Genomic DNA, 25348 nt, shown 5'->3' with positions numbered 1-25348 from the left:
GAAACAGAGAGAGCCACTACTTCATATATAAGGATCCCTATGGACCTCATATTGTTTTAAAACATAATGTTACCTATGTTTTGTTTGCTTTTATTAATTTTGCTAAATATTTCCCCGTTACATTTTGATTGATGAGGCCATGTGTTTGACATCTCTGCTATAGATACTATAATCAGGGTTCAAAAATACTTTGACAGAATAGAAGAATAGGCCAAAACTAACATGATATTTAGTAAAGATAAATAGGTCTTGAACTTTGGCTCAAAAAATAAGTAAAGATTGAGGGGAAGCAGGACTAGTATCAACAGTTATTCATGAATGAACAGTTTTGTTGTTGACCATGATCAATTAAGTCTGTGATGTAGTTAAGTGACTTCCTCTTAGCCTTTTTTGTTTTGTCCTTTCTAGTCCACAAATCACCTTCCCTAACAGACAAAACAGAAACAATGTAAGACAAACAGCTCTACCTTCTCTTATCCTCCATTACTGTCATTCCCTCTACCTGGAACAACATTCCTAACATTTTTTTTAAACCCTTGCCTTCTATCTTAGAATCAATACTATATATTGGTTATAAGGCAGAAGAGTGGTAAGGGCTAAGCAGTGGGGGGTCAAGTGACTTGCCCAGGGTCACCCACCTAGGATGTGTCTCAGGCTGATTTTAACCCAGGATCTCCCATCTTGAGGCCTGGTTCCCAATCCACTGAGCTACCCAGCTGCCCCCAACTCCTAACATTTTTGTCTAAGCTTTTCCCTAAATATGGCCTTTTTTGTTGTCCCCTTGAGTCACAGCTTTGACTCATTTTGAGCATAGTGAGCACTGTTCCAGAGGGACTGGCTGAGGAGGAGCAGACTTGTTCTTTTTATTCTCTCTTCATATTATATCCCTAAAATCCTCCTGCAATAATTCATCACAGTGTGGAGAAGGCCCTATATTCTCTCTCTCTCTCTCTCTTTTTTTTTTTAAACATTTTTTAAACCCTTAACTTCTGTGCAGTGGCTCCTAGGCGGAAGAGTGGTAAGGGTGGGCAATGGGGGTCAAGTGACTTGCCCAGGGTCACACAGCTGGGAAGTGTCTGAGGCCAGATTTGAACCTAGGACCTCCCGTCTCTAGGCCTGACTCTCAATCCACTGAGCTACCCAGCTGCCCCCAGGCCCTATATTCTCAAAGGCTTCATCAATTGAGTAATAGTTCTGCTAGATTTTATTAACCTGAAAAGGTTTAATGGATGGGTCCAGTGAGGAAAACTGGATGGCTGCTGTCCAAAGACTGGCCCAGCTCAAGAAAGAATCTATGAGATTCTGAGATCAATGAAAGACTCAAGAAAAGTTCAGGACTCTCCCCAAATGAGAAGCTCTGATGTAAGAACACGAGTAAAAATCCCAAATAAATGACATATTTTGAAAAAAATGATATTTTTGAAAATGTTTCATTTTCATGGTATAATAAATAACTCTCACTAATCAAGTGGGATTAATGACCAGAAATGATAGCTACTTAATGGATTTATATTAATGTTTAAGTATTTCAGTGTATATGAAAAATACATTATCCCATAAGATTATACTAGTCAACAACCCCAATTCATTGCTTCATGACGTACCATGAACCTAAGGTCAAGCCTAGGAATGCAAAAGCACATTTAGGGGTTGGAACACTGGGATTAACTCATTGTCAAACAAAAGTTCCCTTTTATGGGCTATTTACATCACGCCACCAAAGACTCTCTTTATCTTGGTGACTTCAAATCAACCACTCACTGCAAAAACCTACTGCCATGGGGAAGAAAACCTTTAAAAGGATCATTCTTAAAAATTGAACTGGAACATATATGGATTGGGCATTTTTAATGAATCTACCCTTTTATATGAAAACAGAAAGTAAAAATTCAAGCAAAGAAATACACTCAATCATCTGTATAATGAAACCTCCCTCCCTCCCTCCCTCCCTTCCTTCCTTTTCCAATAAAATAATCAAAAAGACAAGATAACTTAAGAATACCCCCATTCCAACTTCAAAATCCTAAATTTAATAACAGGCAGAAAATATTCACTGAAATAAATAAAATTGACTTTCTAGGGAAAATTCCTGCTAAGCTCACAGGACTATGCAGTACCTTTTTAAAAAAGCAAGTCGGTCAAAGATCCAAAACTACCAGCTGGGTTTTTGTGTAGGTTTGGAAAACCTGAGGCTAAGTATAAAGACTAACACGATAGGAAGTCTACATAGAAAACCAAGTTTATTTTCTCCTTTCTTTAATATGGTGGAGCTTCCATAAGAAGCTATGGGATTCATTTAATAAAGATTCTGGTCAACCTAGCGCATTTTATACAAAAATCTTTCTCTTCAAGCTGTATCATTATATAAAAATGAATGGCAATCTGTAGGTCATGCTAAATGACACAGCGGCTTTGAAATGCCCCCTTTTAGACTTTTTTACCTCCCAAATAAATTCTGGAACATATTATATGTAAAAGGAAAAAGAGATAAATTTCTAGGATCAAAGTCTCTATTTAATGAAAAAGGGAATCTTTAAATAAGATGCATTTTTACTTCAAATCAGTCTAAGTGGTTAATCCTTTTTACAGCTGCCCATCTATAAATGGTACTACTATTCTTCCAGGCTTCCTAAAGACCTCTAAGTTATCACTGAATCTTCTGTCTCCTTCATCACCTCTAATTAATCTGTTGCCTATGTAAGCCATTTTTTTTTCCTTTGAAATGTCTTTTGGACTTGCACCTTACCTCTCTACCTCTCATTCTTATTCCAATCCCAAGGGATGGGAATGTCTAAACTATTATTGCGATGGTCTCCCAGCCACTCTCTAACTCCCATCTCTCCTTCTTTCAAGGATATTCTCATTGCTTCTGGATTAATATTCCTAATCAACAAATATTTAATAAGTGCCTATTCTATGCCAAGAACTGTGGTAAGTGCCAGAGATACAAAAAGAGGCAAAAGACAGTTCCTCTGATCAAGGAACTTATAATTTTGGGGGAGACAACATACAAACAACTATATACAAAGAAGCTATACACAGGATGAATAGGAAATAATTAATAGAGGGAAGAGGACACTAGGATGAGGGCAGGTTGGGAAAGTCTTTTTGTAGAAGGTGGGATTTTAGCTTGGACTTAAAGGGAGGCAGAAAATCAGTAGGTAGAGTTGAGGAGGGAGAGCAATCCAGGCATCAGGGATAACCCAAGAGAATGCCTGGAGCTAAAAGATGGAGTATTTTTGTGTGTGTGTGTGGACATCAAAGAGGCCGCTAGATCAAACAGTCAGGGAGAAAGGTGTAAGAAGCCTGGAAAGGTAGAAGGGGCCAGGGCTGTGGTGGCGAACTTATGGTACACGTGCCAGGGGGGCACTCCCGCTCTGTGGGCACGAGCACCATTGTCCTAACACGGTTTGCCAGAGGGATGCAGGGCAGGCTGCTCTCCTCCCCCTCTCCATGCATGCCTGAGGACATCACCTACCCTTCTAAAAGGTTCACCATCATTGGCCCAGGTCACAGAGTTTGAAAGCCAAATAGAGCATTTTGTATTTCATCTTGTAAACAATAGGGTGCCACTGGAATTTACTGAGTTGGGGAGTGACATGGTGGGACATGTGTTTTAGGAAAATTGCCCTGGTGACTAAACAGATGGACGGGAGCAGGGAGTGACCTGAAGCAGGCAGATCCACTAGGAGGCTATCTGCTTTCATCATTTCATTCTTCTGCCCAGGAATCTAGAAATTCTGCCTATTATATAAAGTCCAAACTCTACTTCCTTTCAAGATCCTTCCACAATCTGGCTCCATTTTATATAGCAATGCCTCCTGCAATTTCTCAGCATGCATCTTTCTCATTCACTTGGGCCAGACTATTCACTCATACAGTATTCATTCCAGCCTTTGTTCATCATATAAATATCCCTGGAAAAATCCTTCCTTATTTCTCTCTAAATCTATTCATCCAAGGATGATCAACTAGAGATGAAAATACCAGGCGTCTTAAGAGGTGAAGCTCAGCTCAAGTCCCATTTTGTACCAATGAGCTTTTTCTGACAATTTTGGCCCACACTGATTTCTCCCTTCTCTGAACTTCTGTCAAAACAGCTCAGCACACAACTGTATAACCCACCTTGTACTGTTTTCTAAGAATGTCATATGTTTTCATCTTGTCTCCTCAAGTGAACTGTATTCCTTGAATGCTGGAATGACACCTTACACTTCTTTTTATATCTCCCATAGCATCTACCATGAGTTAAACACATAGTAATTCTTCACCAAACACAGGCTGATCAACTGACAGATACCTGGAGAGCAGCAGAATGATCATTCTGGCAGGCCAGCTCTTGTTCAACCTCAGAAACTTCCAGCAGATTCCTCTCACTGACCAGTCGAGACAACTCCCCTACCACAGTCACATGCTTTGACACAGTCCCAGACATCTTCTTGAACTGTGGATAATTCTCCACAAAGGCCTGTCACAGGAAAAATTGGTGGGAGATTCTGAGTCATCATTTCTCAGCAGTGGATGAGTGAGAACAAAAAAGACAATCTCTACCCACCCCTGCTGACCAGAATAAGATTTCTCCAGCTCATTTTGCAATGCATAAATACAGAAGAGCTGTTAGAGCTTGACATAATGAGTTTTAGAACTGTGCAATACAACTAATGGGTACAATGGGTACCAAGGAAATTAGGTTTTAACTGAGAAAGAGCTAGAAAATACGTATCAAAAAAGAGAGGCTAAATAGATGACATAAAAGCTATGCACTAAAGATTCTGGATTTTTCCAACTTACACCAGAACACTTATGAATTGTAACCATCTCCATAGCAACCCATTAGTCTCACATGTTTAATTTACCTTCATATCTGCTATTGATTCTAGTTTTTGTTGTTCTTTTGGTTTCTTTTTCTGGAAGTCTTCCATGAGATTCTTGATGTTGCTGCCAATTTCAGCAAAATTCAGGTACATGTTCTATGTAAAAGCAAGGAAGAAAAATGGTTTGGTAACACATGGTTTGACTATCCTATAATTTAAAAACTAGATATGACCAAGAACCATGGAAATGTAGCTGGAAATGAATGGAAAATAGAATGCTACCATAATTACCCAACTAGGACTTGGGCCAAGATATCTGAAACCAACACCACTACTATTCTCCCAAAGTGCTACTGGATCATGAGGGACAATATCAATATGGTTTACTGAATTCATATTGCTTAATATAAAAATTGATTTTTCAGAGTATTATTTTTCTAGAATTTTATTCAATATTATGTATACAGTTGCTTCTCCAAGAAATGGTGTTAAATAGGGTCAGGATGATAGTTTAGGTTTCCTTTGGAGATGCAGATCACATACACACAGATACATAAATACATATATATAATATATGTTCATATATAATATATGTATACATATATATAGCTGCATTGCAGATTATATCTATTTATCCTTGCATATCAAATCCTGCCTGCTTCTACTAACACCCACTAACAATCCAATGACACTCTTCTTATAATTGAAAAAAAAAACCACCTACATTGGCATAGAATTCATCATTGTCAGCAGACAGGACCACCTCTCTCAGGTCTTTACTGATCCCTGGTACTCGAGAAAGGTCAATCCGATTGTTGTTTATGCCCAGCAGTTCATGGACCATGGCCTGATATGTCCACTAAATAAAAGGTTTATGACAAGAAAATAAGTAACTAATATAAACCAAAGAAATCTTTAAAACATAGCCAGCTCAAAAGGGCCTTAAATTAATAACTCACTTAGAACTTAAAGTATATATATAACTTGTCAATGCAGATTAACCAGCACTATTTGTAGTATAATGAACATCTACATTGTCATTTGAATTGGTAAAACACTAAAAATTCAAAGTGCCTCTATATTTTGTATTTTACATTTCTAGAAGAAGGGCAACAAAGATTAGCCTCCCTGAAAGAAAATAAATGCTATATCTAACATGAGTTCCAAATCTTTGCCTGCAAATTACACATCTATTTTTGGTTTCACAGACAGAGCTATACTGGTCCTGCAGTTACAAGCTGTACCATTTCCTGTGAGCTTTTGTGGTTTTCTGCCGCACGAGGAGTGTGCTCTTGCAGATCTGTGTGGTGCTATATTTATCCTGGGAACACTAATATTATCAGAAGGAAGCTCGTGAGTGGATCAAAACACTGGCATATTCGGAAGTTTGCCTTTGCATCCATTTTATTTTACATTTCTGTTAAATTTTAATTGAGAGGAAAATACAAATGCTTACTGAGTGTGAATTTATCTGGTAAAATTGGTCAGAACCCCTGTCCCTCTCCTGCATTATTGTTATTTGTAGAGAGCAGATTATTGCCCACGAACAATATTCAAGTTCCTAGGAAATAGAGTTTGTCCATCAGCTCTCCAAGTTATGGATATATAAAGGAGCATCTAAACTTAGTACAAGTCTTTTTTTTCATTTCACATTACATTGATTAATCACACAATTAATATGAATGATGAATTGTGTGAAGTAGCTGAATTATTCTAATTTGCATTAGAGATTTCCACTGGGCTTGGGCTAATGATAATATTTTACATAATTGTAAGTTTGAAGAGTACAAATTTGAATTTATGCAGCCACTCCACAGGATTCATTAATCTCCACTATTGGGGTCTACTTATATATTTCCAATATAACAAACATAAAATGCCCGTATATTAAATTTTAAGTCTTGATCCCACTAGTGAGTGCAACTTGGGTATACTTCACTTAAAATAAAATTGATATATGAAAATCTAGACTTACCAAAAATAAATCAGGAAGTGATTAATCATATGCATTCAGGGAACTTGTGTTTGATAGAAATCTTATGACTAGCTATATTTTAATAAAACTAAGATCAAGTTTATAGTGTTTGAATCATTTATAGTCCTTTGATTTGCACATAATAACTCAATCACATACACCAATGTAAATTTGTACTATAGATGCTTCATTTATCACAGCAACAGATTCATGATTTCATGAGGTGGAGTTTCTCCTCACATCCAAATCACAATCCAACCACTGTCTTCATCAAAGGGGTGTTTAGCCATTCTTTCTGAAAACCCACTAGAAACTTTCCTATGTTTCTTTTCTTTTTTTTTTTTAAACCATTATCTTCTATTGTGGAATCAATAGTAAGTATAGGTTCTGAAGTAGAAAAGTGGTAAGGGCTAGGCAACTGGGGTTAAGTGACTTGCCCAGGGTCACAGAGCTAAGAAGTGTCTGAAGCCAGATTTGAACCCAGGACATCTTGTCTTCAGGCCTGGTCCTCCATTCAGTGAGCTACCTGGCTGCCCCCTTCCCCTTATATTTCTTTTAATATTTTCTGGATGCCAGTGTAACATTTTAGTTGTCCATCTGTTATCTGTCACTCTTGTTTGATGATCAGCTCATTTTCTTTTCTAAATAGAGATATCCTTGATGATGGCTCTTATATCATTTCTTACTGGCAATCAAAGCTGGTAACATTCTGTAGAATCTTGCGCCTATTGTGTCTTCCTTCCTTCCTTCCTTCCTTCCTTCTTTCCTTCCTTCCTTCCTTTTTTCCCCTAAAACCCCTACCTTCCGTCTTAAAGTCAATATTGTGTATTGGCCCCAAGGCAGAAGAGTGGTAAGGGTAGGCAATGGGGGTCAAGTGACTTGCCCAGGATCACACAGCGGGGAAGTGTCTGAGGCCAGATTTGAACCTAGGACCTTCCATCTCTAGGCCTGGCTCTCAATTCACTGAGCTACCCAGCTGCCCCCCTATTGTGTCTTTCCATTGCTCACTGGGTGATCTTGTAATTGTGATTCTTTGGAGAATATAATATTCCATTATTTGCAACCATATAGCATCACAAAAAGAATAAATATTGGCTTTTCTTTAAAAAAAAATAGGCCTTTGTGGCAATGAATAGTATGGAATCATTGAAAGTCCTGTATAATTTCTGCAATTACAATCCATCCTGATTTTGTCTTTTGATCAGTTTTGAAACTGGTTCACTATTCCTTCAAAGTACCTATTTAATAATATGCGTACTGGTGGACTAAATTAAAGGGTTGCCTGTCCAGTTGCACATTACAATCTGGTTAATATGTGCTGACTTGTTTTTCCTCTCTAGACAACCAAGCTGACTTCTGCAGTATCCTCTGATTTCAATTGTAACATTCTGGGGCTGGATGAAATCAGCACAATATGTTAGAGAAACCTCTGCAGAAACTCCTTCAAAATGGAATTCCTCTTCCATTCTAACTAACCCCCTGCAACCCATGAAACAGATTTGACTTTATAGCTACAAATTCTCCCTTAAAAATCACCGTATAATAGGAATAAATTGATGTTATGCCTTTGATGACAAACTATCAGTGGTGTCAAAGCACACAAAAACAAGGACGGCTGAGAATTAAGGTGGCAAAAATTGGGTCTCTATATCTACTCTCAGTTTCCATTTCCACATCTAATTGCCAGAAAGTTCAAGAGCTCTTGATTCTTCCCTTTTCATCTGCCCACAGAGGCCATAGCACCTGGTTTAGCAGTGGGGTTATGGCATCATCGCAGCGATCCAAAATCAGCAGCAATGGAGGGACTTCAGTTCTTCGGAATTCAAAAAGCTCATACTCTTTAGTTATCACTTGCTGTGTGCAAGAAAAAGAAAGTTTGGTCACCAAATGGCTGTAGATGGAGATGATGTAAATAGGAAAGGAGTGAATAAAGAACAAAAGTGCTGCCTGCACCAGCATGGGCCTTTCAGACAATTATTCATAAACTCCTTACAAAGGGAATATAGTAGCAACCTATTCACATGAAACTGAGGGAGAAACCTTGTTTTATAGTTAGTTAATCTGAGATATAAAGAAGTAATATAACTTGTATGTTGTCAATAGAACCAGAAACAGAACTAGGAAGTTTAATTCTCGTTTTCTTAGTTTTAGTCCTTTAGCTAGGAATATATTACAATCTAGACTCCTTTGTTAGTGAATCTAGGTCATATTTTTAGTGACTGTTTGGAAGTAGAGCCACTTAAACCTTTACTCTAAAAGTCTGTTTCTTCACAGAAGAAAAACAACTGCTTGAATACTTGGGTTGATGAGGACATGATTGGGGATGTAGACCTGAAAGGACCACACTAATGCCAACTATCAGTAATATGTAAATAAGTCTTGATTGATCACACATGTTAAAACCAGTGGAAATGTGAGTTAGCTATGGGGGGGGTAGTTTGAGGGGGTGAAGGGGAAAGTAAAAACATGAATCATGTAACCATAGAAAATTTTTCTAAAAATAAAAAAAATTAATAAATTGAAAATAAAATTAAATTTAAAAAATAAAAGTCTGTTTCTTAACTAAGAAACAGGGTATAAAAGAATCTCTTCAAAATCAACTTCTGTTGACAGCTGAAGAGCCTAGAGAAGGGATGATCTGGCACCCGTCCTGGGCAATGGCTCACCTTCACACATTCGGCAAGTCTTTTTGCTGAGTCTGATGAAAGCTGGTAACGTATCATGGGACATTTCTTCAGGGACAACAGAAGAGCTGTCAGTCCTTGGGTTGTCCTAGATAGCTGGGCTGGATCCCAATTACGACCCTGCAGTTTAGATGATTGGCCCAAAAAAGTCATTTTCATTCCTTACACGCCCAACTTCTAGCCCTGAAAGTTCCCATCAGGTAAAATAATGGAAGTATTTACCCCTTTTCATACCTGGCAACAACCCAAGATATTGAGGGAAAACAAATGTGGATTCACGGCAATGTAATCACCATAAAACTCCTGCAAAGAGAGAACACCAACATCAGTCTTCACACCAACACTCCTAGGCCTTGAAGTAACACAGCAAATCAGAGGTGCAGATGTAAATTAGATTGATTCAATATTTATTATGAGTCTGTTATGCCCAAAGCATCTTTCTCATGCTGGCAACACAAAAACCAAACCATCCTGGCCACAGGAAGCTTACATTCTACTCAAGTCATGAAATGACCTTCCTTGGGAAAACAGCAATGAATAAGAATAGAAGAAGTAGTGAGAAAAGTGGCAATGTAGAGAGAGTAGATAAGGGAGTCAAGAAGACCTAGATTTGGGGCAGTGAGGTGTAGATAGAGTGCCAGGCCTAGAGTTGAGAGGGCCTGGGTTTAACTCTGGCTTTAGACACTTCCTAACTGTGTGCCCCTGGGCAAGTCACTTGACTCCAATTGCCTAGCCTGTGCCCTTCTGTCTTAGAATTAACAGTAAGACAAAAATAAGTGTTTAAAAGAAAAAAGATGACCTGGATTCAAGTCCTACCAGTGACAGATAATGACATCTGGTCAACCATAGACAAAAGCTTAATTTTTGGGTGACCCAAGTCTTTTATATCAACCAACAAGTACTTATTAATATTTACTCTGTGCCAGGCACTGTGGTAGAGGCTGGCAGGATAGAGACAAAATGGAAACAGTCCCTTCCTTCAAGGAGTTCCAATTCTATGGAAAATGACAATATGCACACATCTAAGTATGTACAAAATGCATGTGAAACCAACTTACATCAGTTTGTGGGGTTGGTCATTTGATGAACTTTCACTAAGTGCTTTCTGTCTGCCAGGTTCCTGGGCTGAGTCCAGGGAATACAAAAATTAGTGAAAACGGTCCCTGCCCTTAAGGAGCTCAGAGTCTCCTGGAGACAAACATGACAAAAATGAAATACCAATAAGGTATAAAAGAAGAGAAATAAAGGAAGGGAAGGCACAAGCAGCTGCGGGAACCAAGAAAGGAATCCTGTAGAAGGGAGCATCAGAGCCAAGTCCTGAGGGAAACAGGGAGACTAAGAGGCTGAGGGCATGGCAGACAGTCAGTGGGATTGGACTGTGGAGTTGGCCAAGTCCAGGAAATTGTAAGCACCTGGGCAGGCAAGGAAGGCCTGGGCTGGGAGGAACTGTAAATGCCCAAAAGAGGATTTTGTACTGTCTAGGAAGAATTTAGGCCAAGGGTATGACTGTGAGTGTGTGTGTGTGTGTGTGTGTGTGTGTGTGTGTGTGTGTGTGTGTGTGTAAATGGTCAAATCTTGATCAGAGCATGATCACTCTGGCAGCTTGGTGCAGAAGGGATGTGAGTAGGGTTATTCATGGGACTGGATGACTGACTAGATGGCTACTGAGAAGAGTTCAGGGGAGAGGGAATGGATGTAAACCTGGGTGGTGGCTGTGAATAGAAATAAGGGGACGTAACAAAAAGAGAGAGTGATGGTAGAAAGGACAACATCTGGCCATGGTCTGGGTAGGTATAAGATGAAAGGGAGTGAGGAGAAAGGCTTTGAACCTGGGTGTCGGGAGGATGAGAGTACCTTCAATGGTAACAGGGAAGTTCAGAAGAGAGGAAGGGAAAGATAATGAGTTCTACTAGGAAAATGTGAAGTTTCAGACATCTATGGAACATCCAGTCTGAGATATCTAAAAGTTAGTCAATGATGAGGGACTTGAGCTCAGGAGAGAGACTAGGGCTGGTAATGAAGATTTGAGAATCCATTACATGGAAATGATAAATGAATCCTTCGGAAGCTCATGAGATAGCCAAGTGACACAGAAAAGGGGCAGAAGAGGGCTCAGGAAAGAGCCCCAGGAGACATATACTATTTGTGGGCATGATCTGGATGAAGATCCAACAAAAGTAGTCTGAAAAGGAGCAATCAGACAGAGAGGAGACCAGGAGAGAGTAGTGTCATGAAAACCTAGAGAGGAAAATGTATCCAGGAGGAAAGGGTGATCAATAGACTTCAAATCTACAGAGATCAAGAAGGATGAGGACTGAGAAAAGGCTTAGATTTGATGATTAAGAGAACATTGATGGGGACAGGCAGGTGGCTCAGTGGACAGACTGCAGGCCTGCAGTTGGAAGGGCCTAAATTCAATATGGCCTCAGGCACTTCTTAGCTATTCTATCCTGGGCAAGTCACTTAACCTCCTCCATTGCTTAGCTCTTATCACTCTTCTCCCTTAGAATTGATACACAGTATTAATAGTATTAATTTTAAGACAGAAAGAGTAAAAAGGGTTTAAAAAAAAAGAGAGAACTTTGGTAACTATGGAGAGAACATTTAAGCTGAATGATGAGATCAGAATACAAATCACATAGGTTTTAGAAGACAATAAGGAGAAAGGAAATAAAGACACCTAGTGTAAACGGCTTTTTCAAGGAGTTTAGCCAAGAAGGGGAGGAGAGATACAAAAAGATAGCTAGTGGCAATGGGCCAATCAAATAAACATTTTTTTTCTTTTTCTCTTAAAGAATGGAGGAGATACTCCCCCAGCCCTCCACACACACACCCGCCCCCCCAGTGGCTCAGGGGATAGAAAGCCAGGTGGTCCTGGGCTCAAATCTAGCCTCAGATACTTCCTAGCTGTATGATCCTGGGCAAGTTGCCTAACCCCCACTGCCTAGCCCTTACCACTTTTTGACCGTAGAATCAATACATAGCATTGGTTCTAGGTCAGGAGGCAAGGGTTTAAATGAAAAAAAGAATGGAGGAGACATGAGTATATTTGCAGATAGCAAAGAAGGTGTTTAAAGATGAGAGAGAATGGGGGTGACAGGAGGGCAATCTTTAGAAATGTGGATAGGATCCAGGGTGCACACACAGTACCAGGAATCAGCAGAAAGTGGTGGAGTATGGAAAAGGCTTCATGTCTGAGCTAAACTTTGAAGGAAATGAAAGATTCTAAGAGACACAGCTGTGGAGGGAGCACAGACTATAAGTTTCAGCTGAGATGCTGATAGTATCAGCAGAAGGAGGGAGTTTCCATATCAGGAGTTCTTCGCAGTGATGAAATCACAGGCTCAGACCAAAAAAAAAAAAAAAAGAGTGATCAAGAAAAAAGTAGTAACAGCAGCAGTAGTAGTAGTTGTGGTACTAGTAGTGATAGTGGTAGTGGTAGTAGCTGTAGCTGTAGCAATAGCAGAAGTAGTAATGTATTCAGGCCAAGCAGAGACTAAACTGAGCAACAATGTGCCTACATATAAATGATTTTTTCCATTTTTTGTGAACATCCCATTTTCAGTGGATAAAAATATAAGCCATTAAATAAGCTGTCCAATTTACCAGCTTAAAAGAAGAACAATGCAATCCAATGCATCCTCTTGGGAGGAGGGGAGTGAGTACACTCTCCAGAGTCACTTATTAAATTATGCTCTTCTAGAAAACCAAAACAGTTACTTTTCTGCCTTTAAGGTACCATATTCTTCCCAAGGTGCCCATATCCCAGGCTTATTCAAGGGCCTCAATACTATCTGTGAAGAAGCAGTGCCATGACCCTGGTCTAAGGTAGTGCATTATATAGCAAGTATTATTATTGCTTAGGAATCTCTTGGCTTTGATCTAGGTTGAGAGATCTAGTTTTCCCCTGGTTCATTACCTTGTAATTTAGAGGGAAAAGTTCTTTAAGGAAGCATAAAAGATATGTAGGGAACCCAGATGTTTACCTGAACCTCAGCCACAACTTCCTGTTCGTCAGCCTCGGCCAATGACTTCACATCACTCTTGCTGATCACGTTACTGAAATCTGAAACAGACACAGGACAGGAGCTTCAAGAGACTCACAGGAGAGCCACTCTTCAGCAATCAGGCATAAATGAAACTGGCAGTTAAGGCTTAATGAATAAACGAGGTTGGGTATGCAAATACGCCAATGTCAAAAGTTTAAAAATTAGGAAAGTTTATTATGAATAAAATCATAATATATATTCATTTGAATTTGTTATTGTAAAAGTATTACAACATAGTAAGACAGCAATAGTCTTTGGGCTAATAAAATGTTGAGGGTGACTACCTCACACATTAACGAAGGTAATCTTTTTTTTTTAACCCTTACTTTCTGTCCTAGTAACAATTTCAAGACAGAAGGGCAAAGGCCAGGCAATGGGGATTAAGTGACTTGCCCAGGGTAACACAGCTAGGAAAAGTCTGAGGCCAGATTTAAAGCCAGGTCCTCCAGGCTTGGCTCTTTATCCACTATGCCATCTAGCTGTCCTTATAGATTATCTCTTAATGGATAGTAATCAACAATGTGCTAAGTACTAAAGAAGAATAAGCAGGACCGTTCTTGCTTCATGTTTTCATAGTCTAAATTGGATAAACCTACAGAAACGAAATAACGTAAGAACTCTTAAAACAAAGCAAAATAAGTATCAGACTTACTGTCCCATATCTGTCTTAACCCAAGCATGAAGGAGCTCTCTCTAGAGCAAAAAGGGAAATTTCCTTTCAGGACCCAATTTTTAGCCTCAAGGCTGAGGCTTACTGCCAGGAGACAAAGCAAATGAATGGTTCTATTACACACGAATGCTTATGTGTTAGAGAATCTCAGCCCAATGTTTGGAAAGCATTGGGGAGGAAATGCCTACCAAATCCTATGAACCTGATGTATTAGCAACCTGGAAAATTCTGAGAGGACAGGCTATGATGTTAAGCTTAATGCTAGGCTTCTGAATTATTATGATGATTAGCTTTAAAAAAGCAGGATGTTCTTTTTAATGACAATGTGCATGTACATAGCTGAATATAACTGAAGTCTCTAAAACCCCTAATACTGTTCTGATGTCCCAAAAGAGTAAGCTTTAAAACTGGCTGAGCAGAGTTTTCTGAAGGCCCACATTTTATTCTTCCCCTTTGGAACTTCATCCACTAGATTATTTTCCTCTAACTGTACAGATCAACAATGACACCTAGAGGCGAGAAGATATAATTCAATTAACTTTATCAAGTGCCTACTATGTGTAAGGGGCAGCTAGGGTCTAGACAAGGTACTAGAGTCAGGAAGACTGGAGTTCAAATTGAACTTCAGAAACTTATTAGCTTGTGTGACCTTGGGCAAGTCACTTAATCTCTATTTACCACAGTTTTCCATCTGTAAAATGGAGACACACTGGAGAAGGAAATGGCAAACCACTCCAGTGTCTTTGTCAAGAAATCCCCAAATAGGGTCACAAAGAGTCAAACGCAACTGAAGAACAACAGCTATGTGTAAGATACTGAGCAAAGGACTAGGGATACAAAGACAACCACTTGCTTTTTAAAAAAAATTTAAAAAAAATTTTATAGCCTTAACTTCTGTGTATTGGCTCCTAGGTGAAAGAGTGGCAAGGGTGGGCAATGGGGGTCAAGTGACTTACTCAGGGTCACACAGCGGGGAAGTGTCTGAGGCCAGATTTGAACCTAGGACCTCCCGTCTCTAGGCCTGGCTCTCAATCCACTGAGATACCTAGCTGCCCCCACACTTGCTTTTGAGAAACTAATTCTATTTGGGGAGAAGGGAATATAAAAGGCATACAGATAAGTAAATATAAGATAATTTGAGGAGAAATCTAGCACTAACATCTGGGGGGAGGAGAAGGCTTTGTGTAAGCATCACTTGAATTAAAGATGAAGAAAGATAAGGATTCTAAAGGGTGAGAAAGGCAGGCATCTCAGCCTGACTAGGCAAAGACACCAAGATAGAAGATGGACCGTTGAGTCTAAAGAACTAGCAGAGCTGTCAGGCTGGAACACAGAGACATCGTAGGGAAGTCATATAATATAAAATACATATGGAAACATAAGTGGTAGACAGACTATAAAGGGGTCTTTAAGAAAAAGAAAAAGAAAGCTTTATTGATGGGTTTTGTTTCATATGTCACAATTATTTCTTGAGCTGAAGTCCAATGCCAACATTGAAACCTCTCTTTAAAGCAAAACCAAACAAAGCCACTGTGCCCAATGACAAAGCCAGACTGAGCTTACCATCTCTCAAGTGAGAGAATCATGTTTTATCATCTCTTCTACTGGACCATTTGGTCCAGCAGATTGCCACTGTGATCATGCCTGCTACCTTTCAGTATTGTTTTTGCTTATATCACTTTGTATATAAGCATATGTGTGCTCTCTTCTGCTTCTGCTTCCTTCCCTCTGCATCAGTTGTTCTAGTTTTTAATGAAGGACTTTAAATAACAGGCTGAAGAAATAGAATGCTATTCTGGAGACAAAAAGGTGACACTAAAGATTTCCAAGATGTCAGCCCTATAGTTGAGAAACAGTATTTGGAAATATTTGTCAGTTCTGTGGAAGACATATGGGGAAGTGAGAGAATGGCAAATACATTCATTCAGGTTATTTTGGTGGCCCAGATAAGAAAGTGATCAGTCTGATTGAGAGGAGTATTTGTAAAGAGAAGGTTATAGATAATGGAAGGAGAGAATTAGCAATTCTTGGTAACTGATGTGAGTAAGGGGAGTCAAGAATAACTTCAAGGCTATCAACTTTGGTGCCCAAAAGGGTACCATCCTCAAAAGAAACAGAGATTTTTAGAGGGAGAGAAACTTGAATTAAAGAAAAGAAAATGAGTTCCATGATTTTTAGAAATGTTGAGTTTGAAATGCTAAGGAGTTGTTGATAGAACTAGTTTTGTTTTGTTTTTTAAAAAAAAGGACTGGGTATAGAGATTTGAGAATTAGCCTAATTAAAGCCTTGGGTGTTGATGAGCTCATTAAAAGAGATAGGGAGGGTAGTGAAGAAGGCCCCTCCACTTAGGGGACACACATGCTTAGGGAATGAGAGATGAATCTAGGATCATCTAGGATCTAGCACAAGAGACTGAGTAGCAAGACAGAAGAAGAGACCCAGCAGGGAAAACTATTTTGGAAACCAGGAGAAGAGATTATTAGAGGGAAAGGATGACCAATTATGTCAAAAGCAGGAAAGAGGACAAACAGGATTGGGACTTAGCAGTTACAGGATCATTAGCAATTTTGAAAGAGCAGTTTCAATTGGTGTTAGAAGTTATAGTGCAAAGGGTTGAGAAGTGAGAGGTGAACAAATGGAAGCAATGAGTGTAGAACACAGCTTCCTTGTCTAGCTGTGAAAGGTAGAAAAATTACTTTGGGTTTGGCAAGGCCAAGAGGAAGTTTATGGATGGGGGTGGGGAGGGCACGGTAGCTAGGTAGTACAGTGGTTAGAGCACCACCAGATCATCAATTGGCCCTCAGCCCCAGCTGGGTGACCTTGAGCAAGTCCCTTAACCTAGATGGCCTAGCCCTTACTGTTCTTCTGTCTTGGAATTGATACTAAGGCAGAAGGTAAGCGTTTAAAAGAAAAAAAAGGCAGTTTATGGATTGGGAGATATAGGCATGTTATAGGAACAGAAAAGAATCCCATGGACAAGGAAAGGTTTTAAGATGAAAAGAAATGCTTGAGAGGGCAAGTTTCACAGGAGGTGGAAAAAATGGAATCAAGGGTGTAAGTGGAAGGGTTAGCCTTGGGAAGAAGGGCCACTTCTTCCTTAGAGACTCCACACTGAGAACCAGAAACAAGAGCTTATAGAGCTCCCAGACTCCGCCAGTAAATGAAGTATACTTTCTTTTATTAAACATTATTTCAATTTATTAATTTATTTCTAAATTAAATTTTATTAAAATTAAATTTTTATTAAATATTAAAGTGTACTTTGTTTTGCAATAATTGTACCTCAGGTAAATCTTAAGGCTATGATACTGCCACTCTATGTAGACCTTTGGAGAGGGAAGAATCCATATAAATCCTATATAACAATTCTGGCTTATATCTAAACCTAAGAATTGCTTGGTGATAGGCGCTTATGATATGTATAATGATAAATTTATACTTCCAGTTCACAAAGAGAAAAACCAAGGGAACAGGAATTAGTTTTAGCCTTGTAGGCAAAGCAAAGTCATTTAACATAGACTTTTTTTGCTATGATGTTTATTAATATCAAAAAAATTATCGATTTATATATTTTGGTAGGGGTAGCTCTTTAACCTTAAGGTGCAAGAATCTGCAACGGTCTCATGTAAGAGGAGGGATCAGGGATGAGTTCTGAAAGAAATCAGCAGATCTTTTAAGTCAAACAGCTCTACCTATATAGATATAATCTTGTATCTCACCTGGAGTCTAGCACAGTGCCTGGCACACAATAGGCCATTAACAAATGTCTGTTGAATGGAGCAAAAGGGCAAAGCAGGATAGGAAAAAATTGTCCAAATTTTGCTGCATTCTTTCCTACTCTCCCACACTAAGGAAGGGACACCTATGCCTCAGTTTATAAAAGCATAATATAGATATATTTCTGATCAGTGGCATGAAATGTGACCACTTTCATATTCTGAAATTTGCAAAATGCCTCAAAAAGAAATAAAAAACTTATTTTTGACATTGTCATTTCTTTTCTTAAATATCAATAACTGATGGTGATCATATTTAGCTCTCTACATTAGGATGATGGTCACTTGAACTTTTAATACTCAAATAAAAGGCAATAGAAAAGAGAAAAGCAAGTATATAATGATATGTTTTGAGGATCATTTAATCCACAGAATGACAAGGTATATCTAACAAAAAAATTAGCTTTGACAGAACTAAATGTGCCAAAAGGAAAATGATATACTTACAAATAAAATACACACTATATTTTGGTCTTCGGAGCTCCTGAATTAGGTAATCCACATTTTCCTTGTCAAAAAAACAATGTTAGAATAAAGACTTCAGTAAATAAATAATCCATTCAATTATTCATTAAGAGATTACTGTCTACCTAGGATTATAGTGGATGCAATGAGAGATATGAAAAGGGTACTGTATCCTGGGAATATACTTTTTTTTTTTTTAAAGGCCAACGTTTTAGATTTTAGAGGCCAGAATGAGGATAGCACACATACATCAAAGAGTAACAATCCAAATTGATCTTGACTCCTCTTTGTGTTCTCTATACTGTGTTCTGTCTTGAATACAAAAATCTGCATAGGCCTGGCTATAAGGTCAGGGTTTATAGTACCTTTGTAGGTCGAAGAAAACAAATGGCTTTCAGGTGTTTCATGGTCTCCCGATTCAGAGAATCGATACGTTCAAAAAGATACACTTCCTTCTGAAGAATCTCTGATTGTGTATACACCATACTCACAATGCTGGTCTAGATATAAAAAGAATTATACAGTTCAAGAATGACAAACTCCAATTTTACCAAAGAATTCTTTCTAATCTCTCTTTGTGACTACTTAATTGAGTATTAACATGCCATCAGATTGAATCAATCAACAAGTATTTAGCTTTGATCCAGGCAAAATAAAAAGTCCCTGCTCTGGAGGAGGTTATATTTATTGGGGGAGACAAAATATACATATGTACAAAACACAGATAGGATGACAGTCCTAATGTTTTTTGAGTACTAGCAGGCTTTTTACAGAAACTATGCAGTCCTGTTTTATACTAGAAAAATATGGACTCTCTACATATTTATACTTGAATTCCAGATAGACTTTCTGCCATTGTAAGAATAGCTGTCATTATATACTACTTCAAACCTTACCAAAAACCAAACAAACAACAAAACACACTTACCATACATTATCTCATCTATTCCTCAAAAAAAACCTGGGAGGTAGTCATTAGTGTCTCCATTTTATAGGGAAGGAAACTGAGACTCAGGTTAAGTGATTACTTATTATTACACTATGTTAGGTTTTGAAACATGGCCTCTACAGACTCAAATCCAATACTCATTTCAATATACTACATACCTCAAGTTTAAAAGACAAATTTAATTTGCATTTTAAAAACTTGAGAGCAAGGGGCAGCTTTGGCTCAGTGATTAATAGCATTGGGCCTGGAGTTAGGAAGACCTTAGTTCAAATCCAGCCTCAGACACTTTCTAGCTATGTAACCTTGAGCAATTCATTTAACCTCTGATCGCCTAATAAAAGGATCCACAGGAGAAGGAAATGGAAAACCACACAGATATCCTTGCCAAGAAAATCCCAAAGATAACTATGTCTAATCGGTCACAAAGAATCAGACACAACTGAATGACTGAACAATAACAATGGAACAATAATCTGTAATGTGAATTTCTAAAAAAGCTCCAATAAAAAATGAAAAGTCTGAAATGAAATAACCAGGGCAGCTAGGTGGCTCAGTAGATAAAGAGCCAACCCTAGAGAAGGGAAGTCCTGGGTTCAAATCTGCCCTTATAGGCTTCCTAGCTATGTGACCCTGGGCAAGTCACTCATTGCCTAGGCTTTAATGCTCTTTTGTCTTGGAACTGATACTTAGTATCAATTCTAAAATGAAAGGAAAGAGTTAAACAAGATTTTTTTAAGAACTACATCCCATTCACCCATGCCATCTGCCTTGAACCTTTGCAGCACCTGGCATACCTGACTTCTCAAATTCATATCTCCAGTCTCTGGGGAAGTTAATCTACTCAGTTTTGGAACTACCTGGAGATGAGCCATCTTGATAAGTGACTGATAATTAACTATATTCACTCCAACTTGATGACCCTTTACATTTCTCTCCCATTCCCCCTTTCTGATTTGTGACTCGGGACATAATACTTAAATCAATAGTTCTGTTGCTTTCCAAAAACCCATATCAATTGCCTTCTCTATGAATCCTCTCTTCCCAGCCCTAGTCTAGCCACCACACTCTTAGAGACGGGAGATCTTTTTGTCTCTCCAGTTAAAATATAGGTTCCTCAAGGGCAGGGGCTGTGTCCCTTTTGGTTTTTGTATTTTCAATTTTTAGCAGTGCCTGGCACATAGTAAGCAGTTAATTGATACTTTTAAATTCATTCATAAATGCTTAGTTTCATATCTATTGACCTTTTCTTGAATGGGACTTCTGATAAGCAAGGCCTGGGCCCACTAGCTAGTATTTTCCTGGTCATAACAAACTGCTTAGTTGACAGGAAAACGTCTCTAAGAAGTTTTAAGTGAACTTATTTAGTTGGAAACCCATTGGGCAAGGTATATCCAACTTGGTCCTGTACAGAATACAAATCCCACCTAAAGGAAGCTAATTAATGTTAGTGTCTTCCCTTTAAGATTATCTCCAATTTACATGTACATACACACAGGGCAAATTGGAGATAATCTGACATACATGATAATTTTGGCATGTATGCATATATTTATACATAGATGTATATCTATATATCAGATTATTTTCAATTTGCTCTGTATATGTGTACACATATACTGTGCACACACAATGTATAATACACACATGTATGTATACACACATGTACAATACATAGATATTTACATAAATACACACAGGGATAAATTGGAGATTATCTTACATATATACGTATGTCTATCTATGGAGAAGAAAATGGCAAACCACTCCAGTATCTACGCCAAGAAAACCCCATATGGGGTAATGAAGAATCGGACACGCATACTCAACAGCAACACCGCACAGATATTATATATATAAAATGGGACTTCCGATAAGCATGCATATCAATTGTATATTGGAGTTTTCATATTGTCTCCCTATTACACTGTAAGCCCTTTGAGAGCAGGTATCTTTCTTTGTATCCTTAGTACAGTGCCTGGTACATAGTAGGCGTTCAATAAATGCTTATTGACTGTAAACATTTAATGAAATACTAAATCATCGAGGAGAGCCCAGCTTGGGGAGAGCAGAGAAGGGGCGGGCTACGGAACCAAAACCAAACTCACCGTCTCCTTATCCATGAGAAGTACTTTCATGCTGGGCCCACTGTCCTCTATCATTTTGGAAATGTACTGCTTCACGGCAAAAACCACGTTCATGTTGGCAATAGGACGTTTTCTCCACAGCCGTTCTCTCCCACTCTCCTACAACAGCAAAGAGCCGGTCTGTTTATTTGGCAGGGCCACCTTCCTGCACTTAGAGCTTTTTCTTCCGGGCGTGTGATCAGCCGCGAAGACTGCTGGGAATCGTAGTTTTACGCCAGTAGCTTGCGGGCCAGAACCTGTTTATCCGGACCATCCCCTGCGGAACGCGTGGTCTCGAGAAGCCAATACTTTTTTTTTTTTTTTTCTAATCGGTTCTAAGGCCTATTTTTTCTTCTTTTGTTTGCGCTTTCTTGTCTTTCCTGATGCTCGTTTGGGAATGGCGTTGGCGGCCTCCCAAATTTGGAAGGAACTAGACTTACCCGTGGGCCCAAATGACAATTTTAGGTTTGGGAGTGGGTGGGAGCAGGGCGGGATATAGAATTTCCCAATGAGCACCACCCTCCCCCATGGCTCCCCGTTCCAAGGGAAAGGTATTGCTATTAAAAATAAACGAAAAGGGCTTTTTAAAGAGGGTCTGCCCACAGAGGGAAAGGCCGCTCAGGGTAGTGGAACTAGCACCAACCAACATTAGGAGGCATCCATTCCCGAGTTTGCTCCCTGGGAAAAATCGCTTTACGTTTAGGGACTTAATTTTCTCATTTCAGAAACTGAGGGATTTGATCCAGGTAGATCTCTAAAGCCCCATCAGACAAAGTTCCAGGTTCTAAGAATCATATTTGATGATATGTTTAAAGAGAGTCCACATTGGCTTTGGGAAAAAATTGGAGGCTGATGAGAAGAGACTTCCCCGCGTCCCCTGTAGAGGTAACTGCCTATTCTAGTGAGAAGAGTGTGTGTGTGTTATTCCTGTTGGCTCCCAGAGAAGCAGATTGCCCAAATGCTGAGGCCTGGGATGTAAACTACTGACTGGGGTGAGGGTGGGGGTGGGGGGGTATTGGGGGCGGAGCAGAAAAACGAGCGCTTTGCTTTGGGGGCGGGGCAGAGACCCTAGCAACCCGACTGAGAGCGAGGCTGGGACTAAGTGGACTACCGAATTGGTAGTGGGCGCGCTGGGGGCGGGGCCACAGCGTGAGAGACTACTGGGCGAGGGATTGAGACTAGAGTTCTCTGGCAGTGGAGCGAGCTACTCTTACTGGAGGCGGAGCAAGGATTTGCTTGGGGGCGGGGCCTAGATTCGAGCTACCAGAAGGAGAGCAAGGCTGGGATTTGGACCACCGAACTGACAGATGGCGAAAACTGGAGGCGGGGCTGGGGCACGATCTATCCATTGGGGGGCAGAGTTGAGAGCAGAGCTCTTTGCCTGTGGGCGGGGCCGAGTCTGAGATCGAGGTTGAAACTAACATTGGCGAACTGGGATCGGGGCTGGGATGCCTAACTAGAGGATTCGGGGGCGGGACTCGGGCTCGAGTTTCTCTACTGGGGGCGGTCCTGAGTCAATCCCCGGCTCCCAGACTGGAGTTCGGAGGTGGAGCGTGCGCGCGGGATTTGGGGGCAGGGATTGTAGTTGCCTGACTGGCCGACTGAGACCCTCTGAGGGTCGGTGTGGGAGGGGCGCGCGAGCCCGCGAGGGCGCTTTGGGCGGAGGGGAGCCACGCGCTGCCTTCGCCCCGGATGCAAAGACCAGTTAGGATTTGAATTCCGTACCCTGCGCTCCCAACGGCAGTCGGGCTGAGGGGATACTGGAGGAACCTACGTCCCGTATGCGCTGGAAGGAAAGGGAGTTTATCGGGTCCGAAATGGGTGGTGGTACTCTGCATTCCGGGAGGGCGAGAAGGGATTTTTTTTTTTTTTTTTTTTTTTTTTTTGCTCCTAGTACGGCGGGGGAAATCTCACATATTTTGAATTATTTATTAACAGGGAAACTTTGCAATGGAAACAAATCTTCTAGTGCCCAGAGGCTAAATGTATGCATTTCTGTGTTTGTACCTCCAGGTCTCCTCTTCACCATGCCATTTCTTGAAAAAGAGGGTAAATGTTTGTCCTTGCCAAATTTATTTAAGATGAGATGTGAAGTCAAACATTGGCAAAAAGTATTTCCCCTCATGTATATTGTAGTCGTTCACGTGCAATTTATTAAGTGGTTTTATATGTAGTATTTTGGGATATAAAAAAATCCATAAACACTTGTATGAAATCTGTCAAGCGAAAACTTGAACATACCAACACGATGGCAGATGTAGTTAATGTTAACTTAAGGAAATTCCATTATTTATTTTATAAGACTTTATTGTATTTAAGACTGTTCAGATTGTAAATTCTTCCACTGAACCTTTTAATACCATCAATTAAACCGTGAAGAACATACTTTTAGGGAAATCAGAATACCACAGAATTGGAAGAACTCAGTGTGTACAGAATTATTAGTATCATCAGTTTTCTTCCTTGTCTAACAAAAAACACAATTTTGTTTTTTAAAATATCTTTGGAGATTTAAAAAAATCCTTATTGAAATGTTTAAATGACAGTATTAAACTAAAATTATTTGGGAAAGGTCTGCTCATAGTATATTAAAATGTATTTAACATAAAATATCCATGTATTATAGAAAACAGTGAACCTGTGCTGATGAAAAATGAAACACGCCTGCAAATCTTGTAAGTTAAGACTAACTACCTCCCAACCTCTAGTGCTAGATTTTTTCCCTGAAATTTATTCTCTAATATAATATATAAGATTATCCTGATTTTTTTCATTTTTAGAAAGAACAAGGAGCAGAGAAAGAGACTTGTTCATGAAATTTGTACTTTTTTAGATAGCAGCCAGTCTGTAAGTAATAGTGTCTTGTATAGATTTGTGGGGGTAGGAAAAATGCCTGTTTTCCATGTCTTGCAATTTTCCATGGAATGATCATTGACCTCAATTTTTACATGATATAGGCATACTAGTATATATACCTTAAATGTTCTAATGGAAACTAGAAATAGTTACTACAAATTCAGAGAATGGTTATCATGGCCCTTTGTCAGCACATTCTTTTTCTGAAGGAAATGTAAAATTAATTTAAAAATATTTTTATTAGGAATTTAAAAAATATCAACATCTTTGCAAAGAGGACTGAAATTAATGATAAAATTGGAGTAGGGGTAAGGAAAAAGGAAGGGAATAAGTATATCATGCTTACTATATGTCAGCCAGGTCCTGTGCTAAGTGCTTTTTACAAATATCTCATTTGAGCTTCTCAGTAACCCTAGCAGGTAGGTGCTATTATTATCCCCATTTTACAGTTGTGGAAACTGAAACAAACAGGTCATTTATGACTTGCTATTCATTCAAAATAAACTCAGGGTTACTTGTTTTAGTTGCAGATATGATACCTTATCTTGCCTTTGGACTTGATTCATTTTTTTCTTTTTTTAAACCTTATTTTCTGGCTTAGAATCAATGCTAAGTATCAGTCCCATGGCAGAAGAGCATTAAGGACTAGGCAATTGGGGATAAGTGACTTGCCTAGGGGAGCACAGCTAGAACTATCTAAAGCCAGATATGAACCCAGGACCTTCCATCTCCAGGCCTGGTTCTCCATTTGATAGTTTCTTTTCAACCAAAATCAATAAGTAAAATTATAACTAAATTTTGGTGTACTTTAGGCAATACTCCTAAACAGTTGCAAAGTGTTCACTCATGTTTATGTATCATTACATCAATAAAATTCCAATATAGTTATCAGAAAAAAACTTCTTTTACTAGGTCCAGGAAATTGATGCTTTAAGGACAGAAAACAGGAAATTAAAAAATGCGGTATTTATATTCATATATTTTCTT

The 25348-nt window shown here is 39.2% G+C and overlaps 2 protein-coding genes across 9 annotated transcripts in view; one reads left to right on the top strand and one right to left on the bottom strand.

The window, feature by feature from the left end:
* VPS45 (vacuolar protein sorting 45 homolog) overlaps positions 1-22078 on the bottom strand; it is a 69873-nt gene extending 47795 nt beyond the window's left edge. Inside the window, exons 1-10 of the mRNA XM_044672602.1 lie at positions 21488-22078; positions 18799-18933; positions 18416-18476; positions 13460-13539; positions 9708-9776; positions 9456-9593; positions 8533-8643; positions 5539-5673; positions 4857-4970; positions 4301-4468 (exon numbers count right to left, since the gene is read on the bottom strand). Coding sequence (XP_044528537.1) covers positions 4301-4468; positions 4857-4970; positions 5539-5673; positions 8533-8643; positions 9456-9593; positions 9708-9776; positions 13460-13539; positions 18416-18476; positions 18799-18933; positions 21488-21580 — 1104 coding nt within the window. The 5' untranslated portion in view covers positions 21581-22078. The remainder of the gene's footprint in view (positions 1-4300; positions 4469-4856; positions 4971-5538; positions 5674-8532; positions 8644-9455; positions 9594-9707; positions 9777-13459; positions 13540-18415; positions 18477-18798; positions 18934-21487) is intronic.
* The window catches only part of LOC123244250, a 74139-nt gene that overhangs the window by 23596 nt on the left and 25195 nt on the right, over positions 1-25348 (top strand). For 4 of the 8 annotated variants that reach the window (XM_044672604.1, XM_044672606.1, XM_044672603.1 and 1 more), the window contains exons 2-6: positions 22231-22390; positions 23519-23554; positions 24132-24180; positions 24286-24352; positions 25274-25324. In XM_044672604.1, coding sequence (XP_044528539.1) covers positions 22306-22390; positions 23519-23554; positions 24132-24180; positions 24286-24352; positions 25274-25324 — 288 coding nt within the window. In that variant the 5' untranslated portion in view covers positions 22231-22305. Of the gene's footprint in view, positions 1-22230; positions 22391-23128; positions 23316-23518; positions 23555-24131; positions 24181-24285; positions 24353-25273; positions 25325-25348 lie in introns of those variants that run through there. The other 4 variants (XM_044672609.1, XM_044672608.1, XM_044672607.1 and 1 more) reach the window with 4 other exon arrangements.

Source organism: Gracilinanus agilis, chromosome 4, assembly GCF_016433145.1.
Source record: "Gracilinanus agilis isolate LMUSP501 chromosome 4, AgileGrace, whole genome shotgun sequence".
In the NCBI taxonomy this organism is placed as follows: domain Eukaryota; kingdom Metazoa; phylum Chordata; class Mammalia; order Didelphimorphia; family Didelphidae; genus Gracilinanus; species Gracilinanus agilis.
This window is presented reverse-complemented; position numbering and strand designations above follow the sequence as displayed.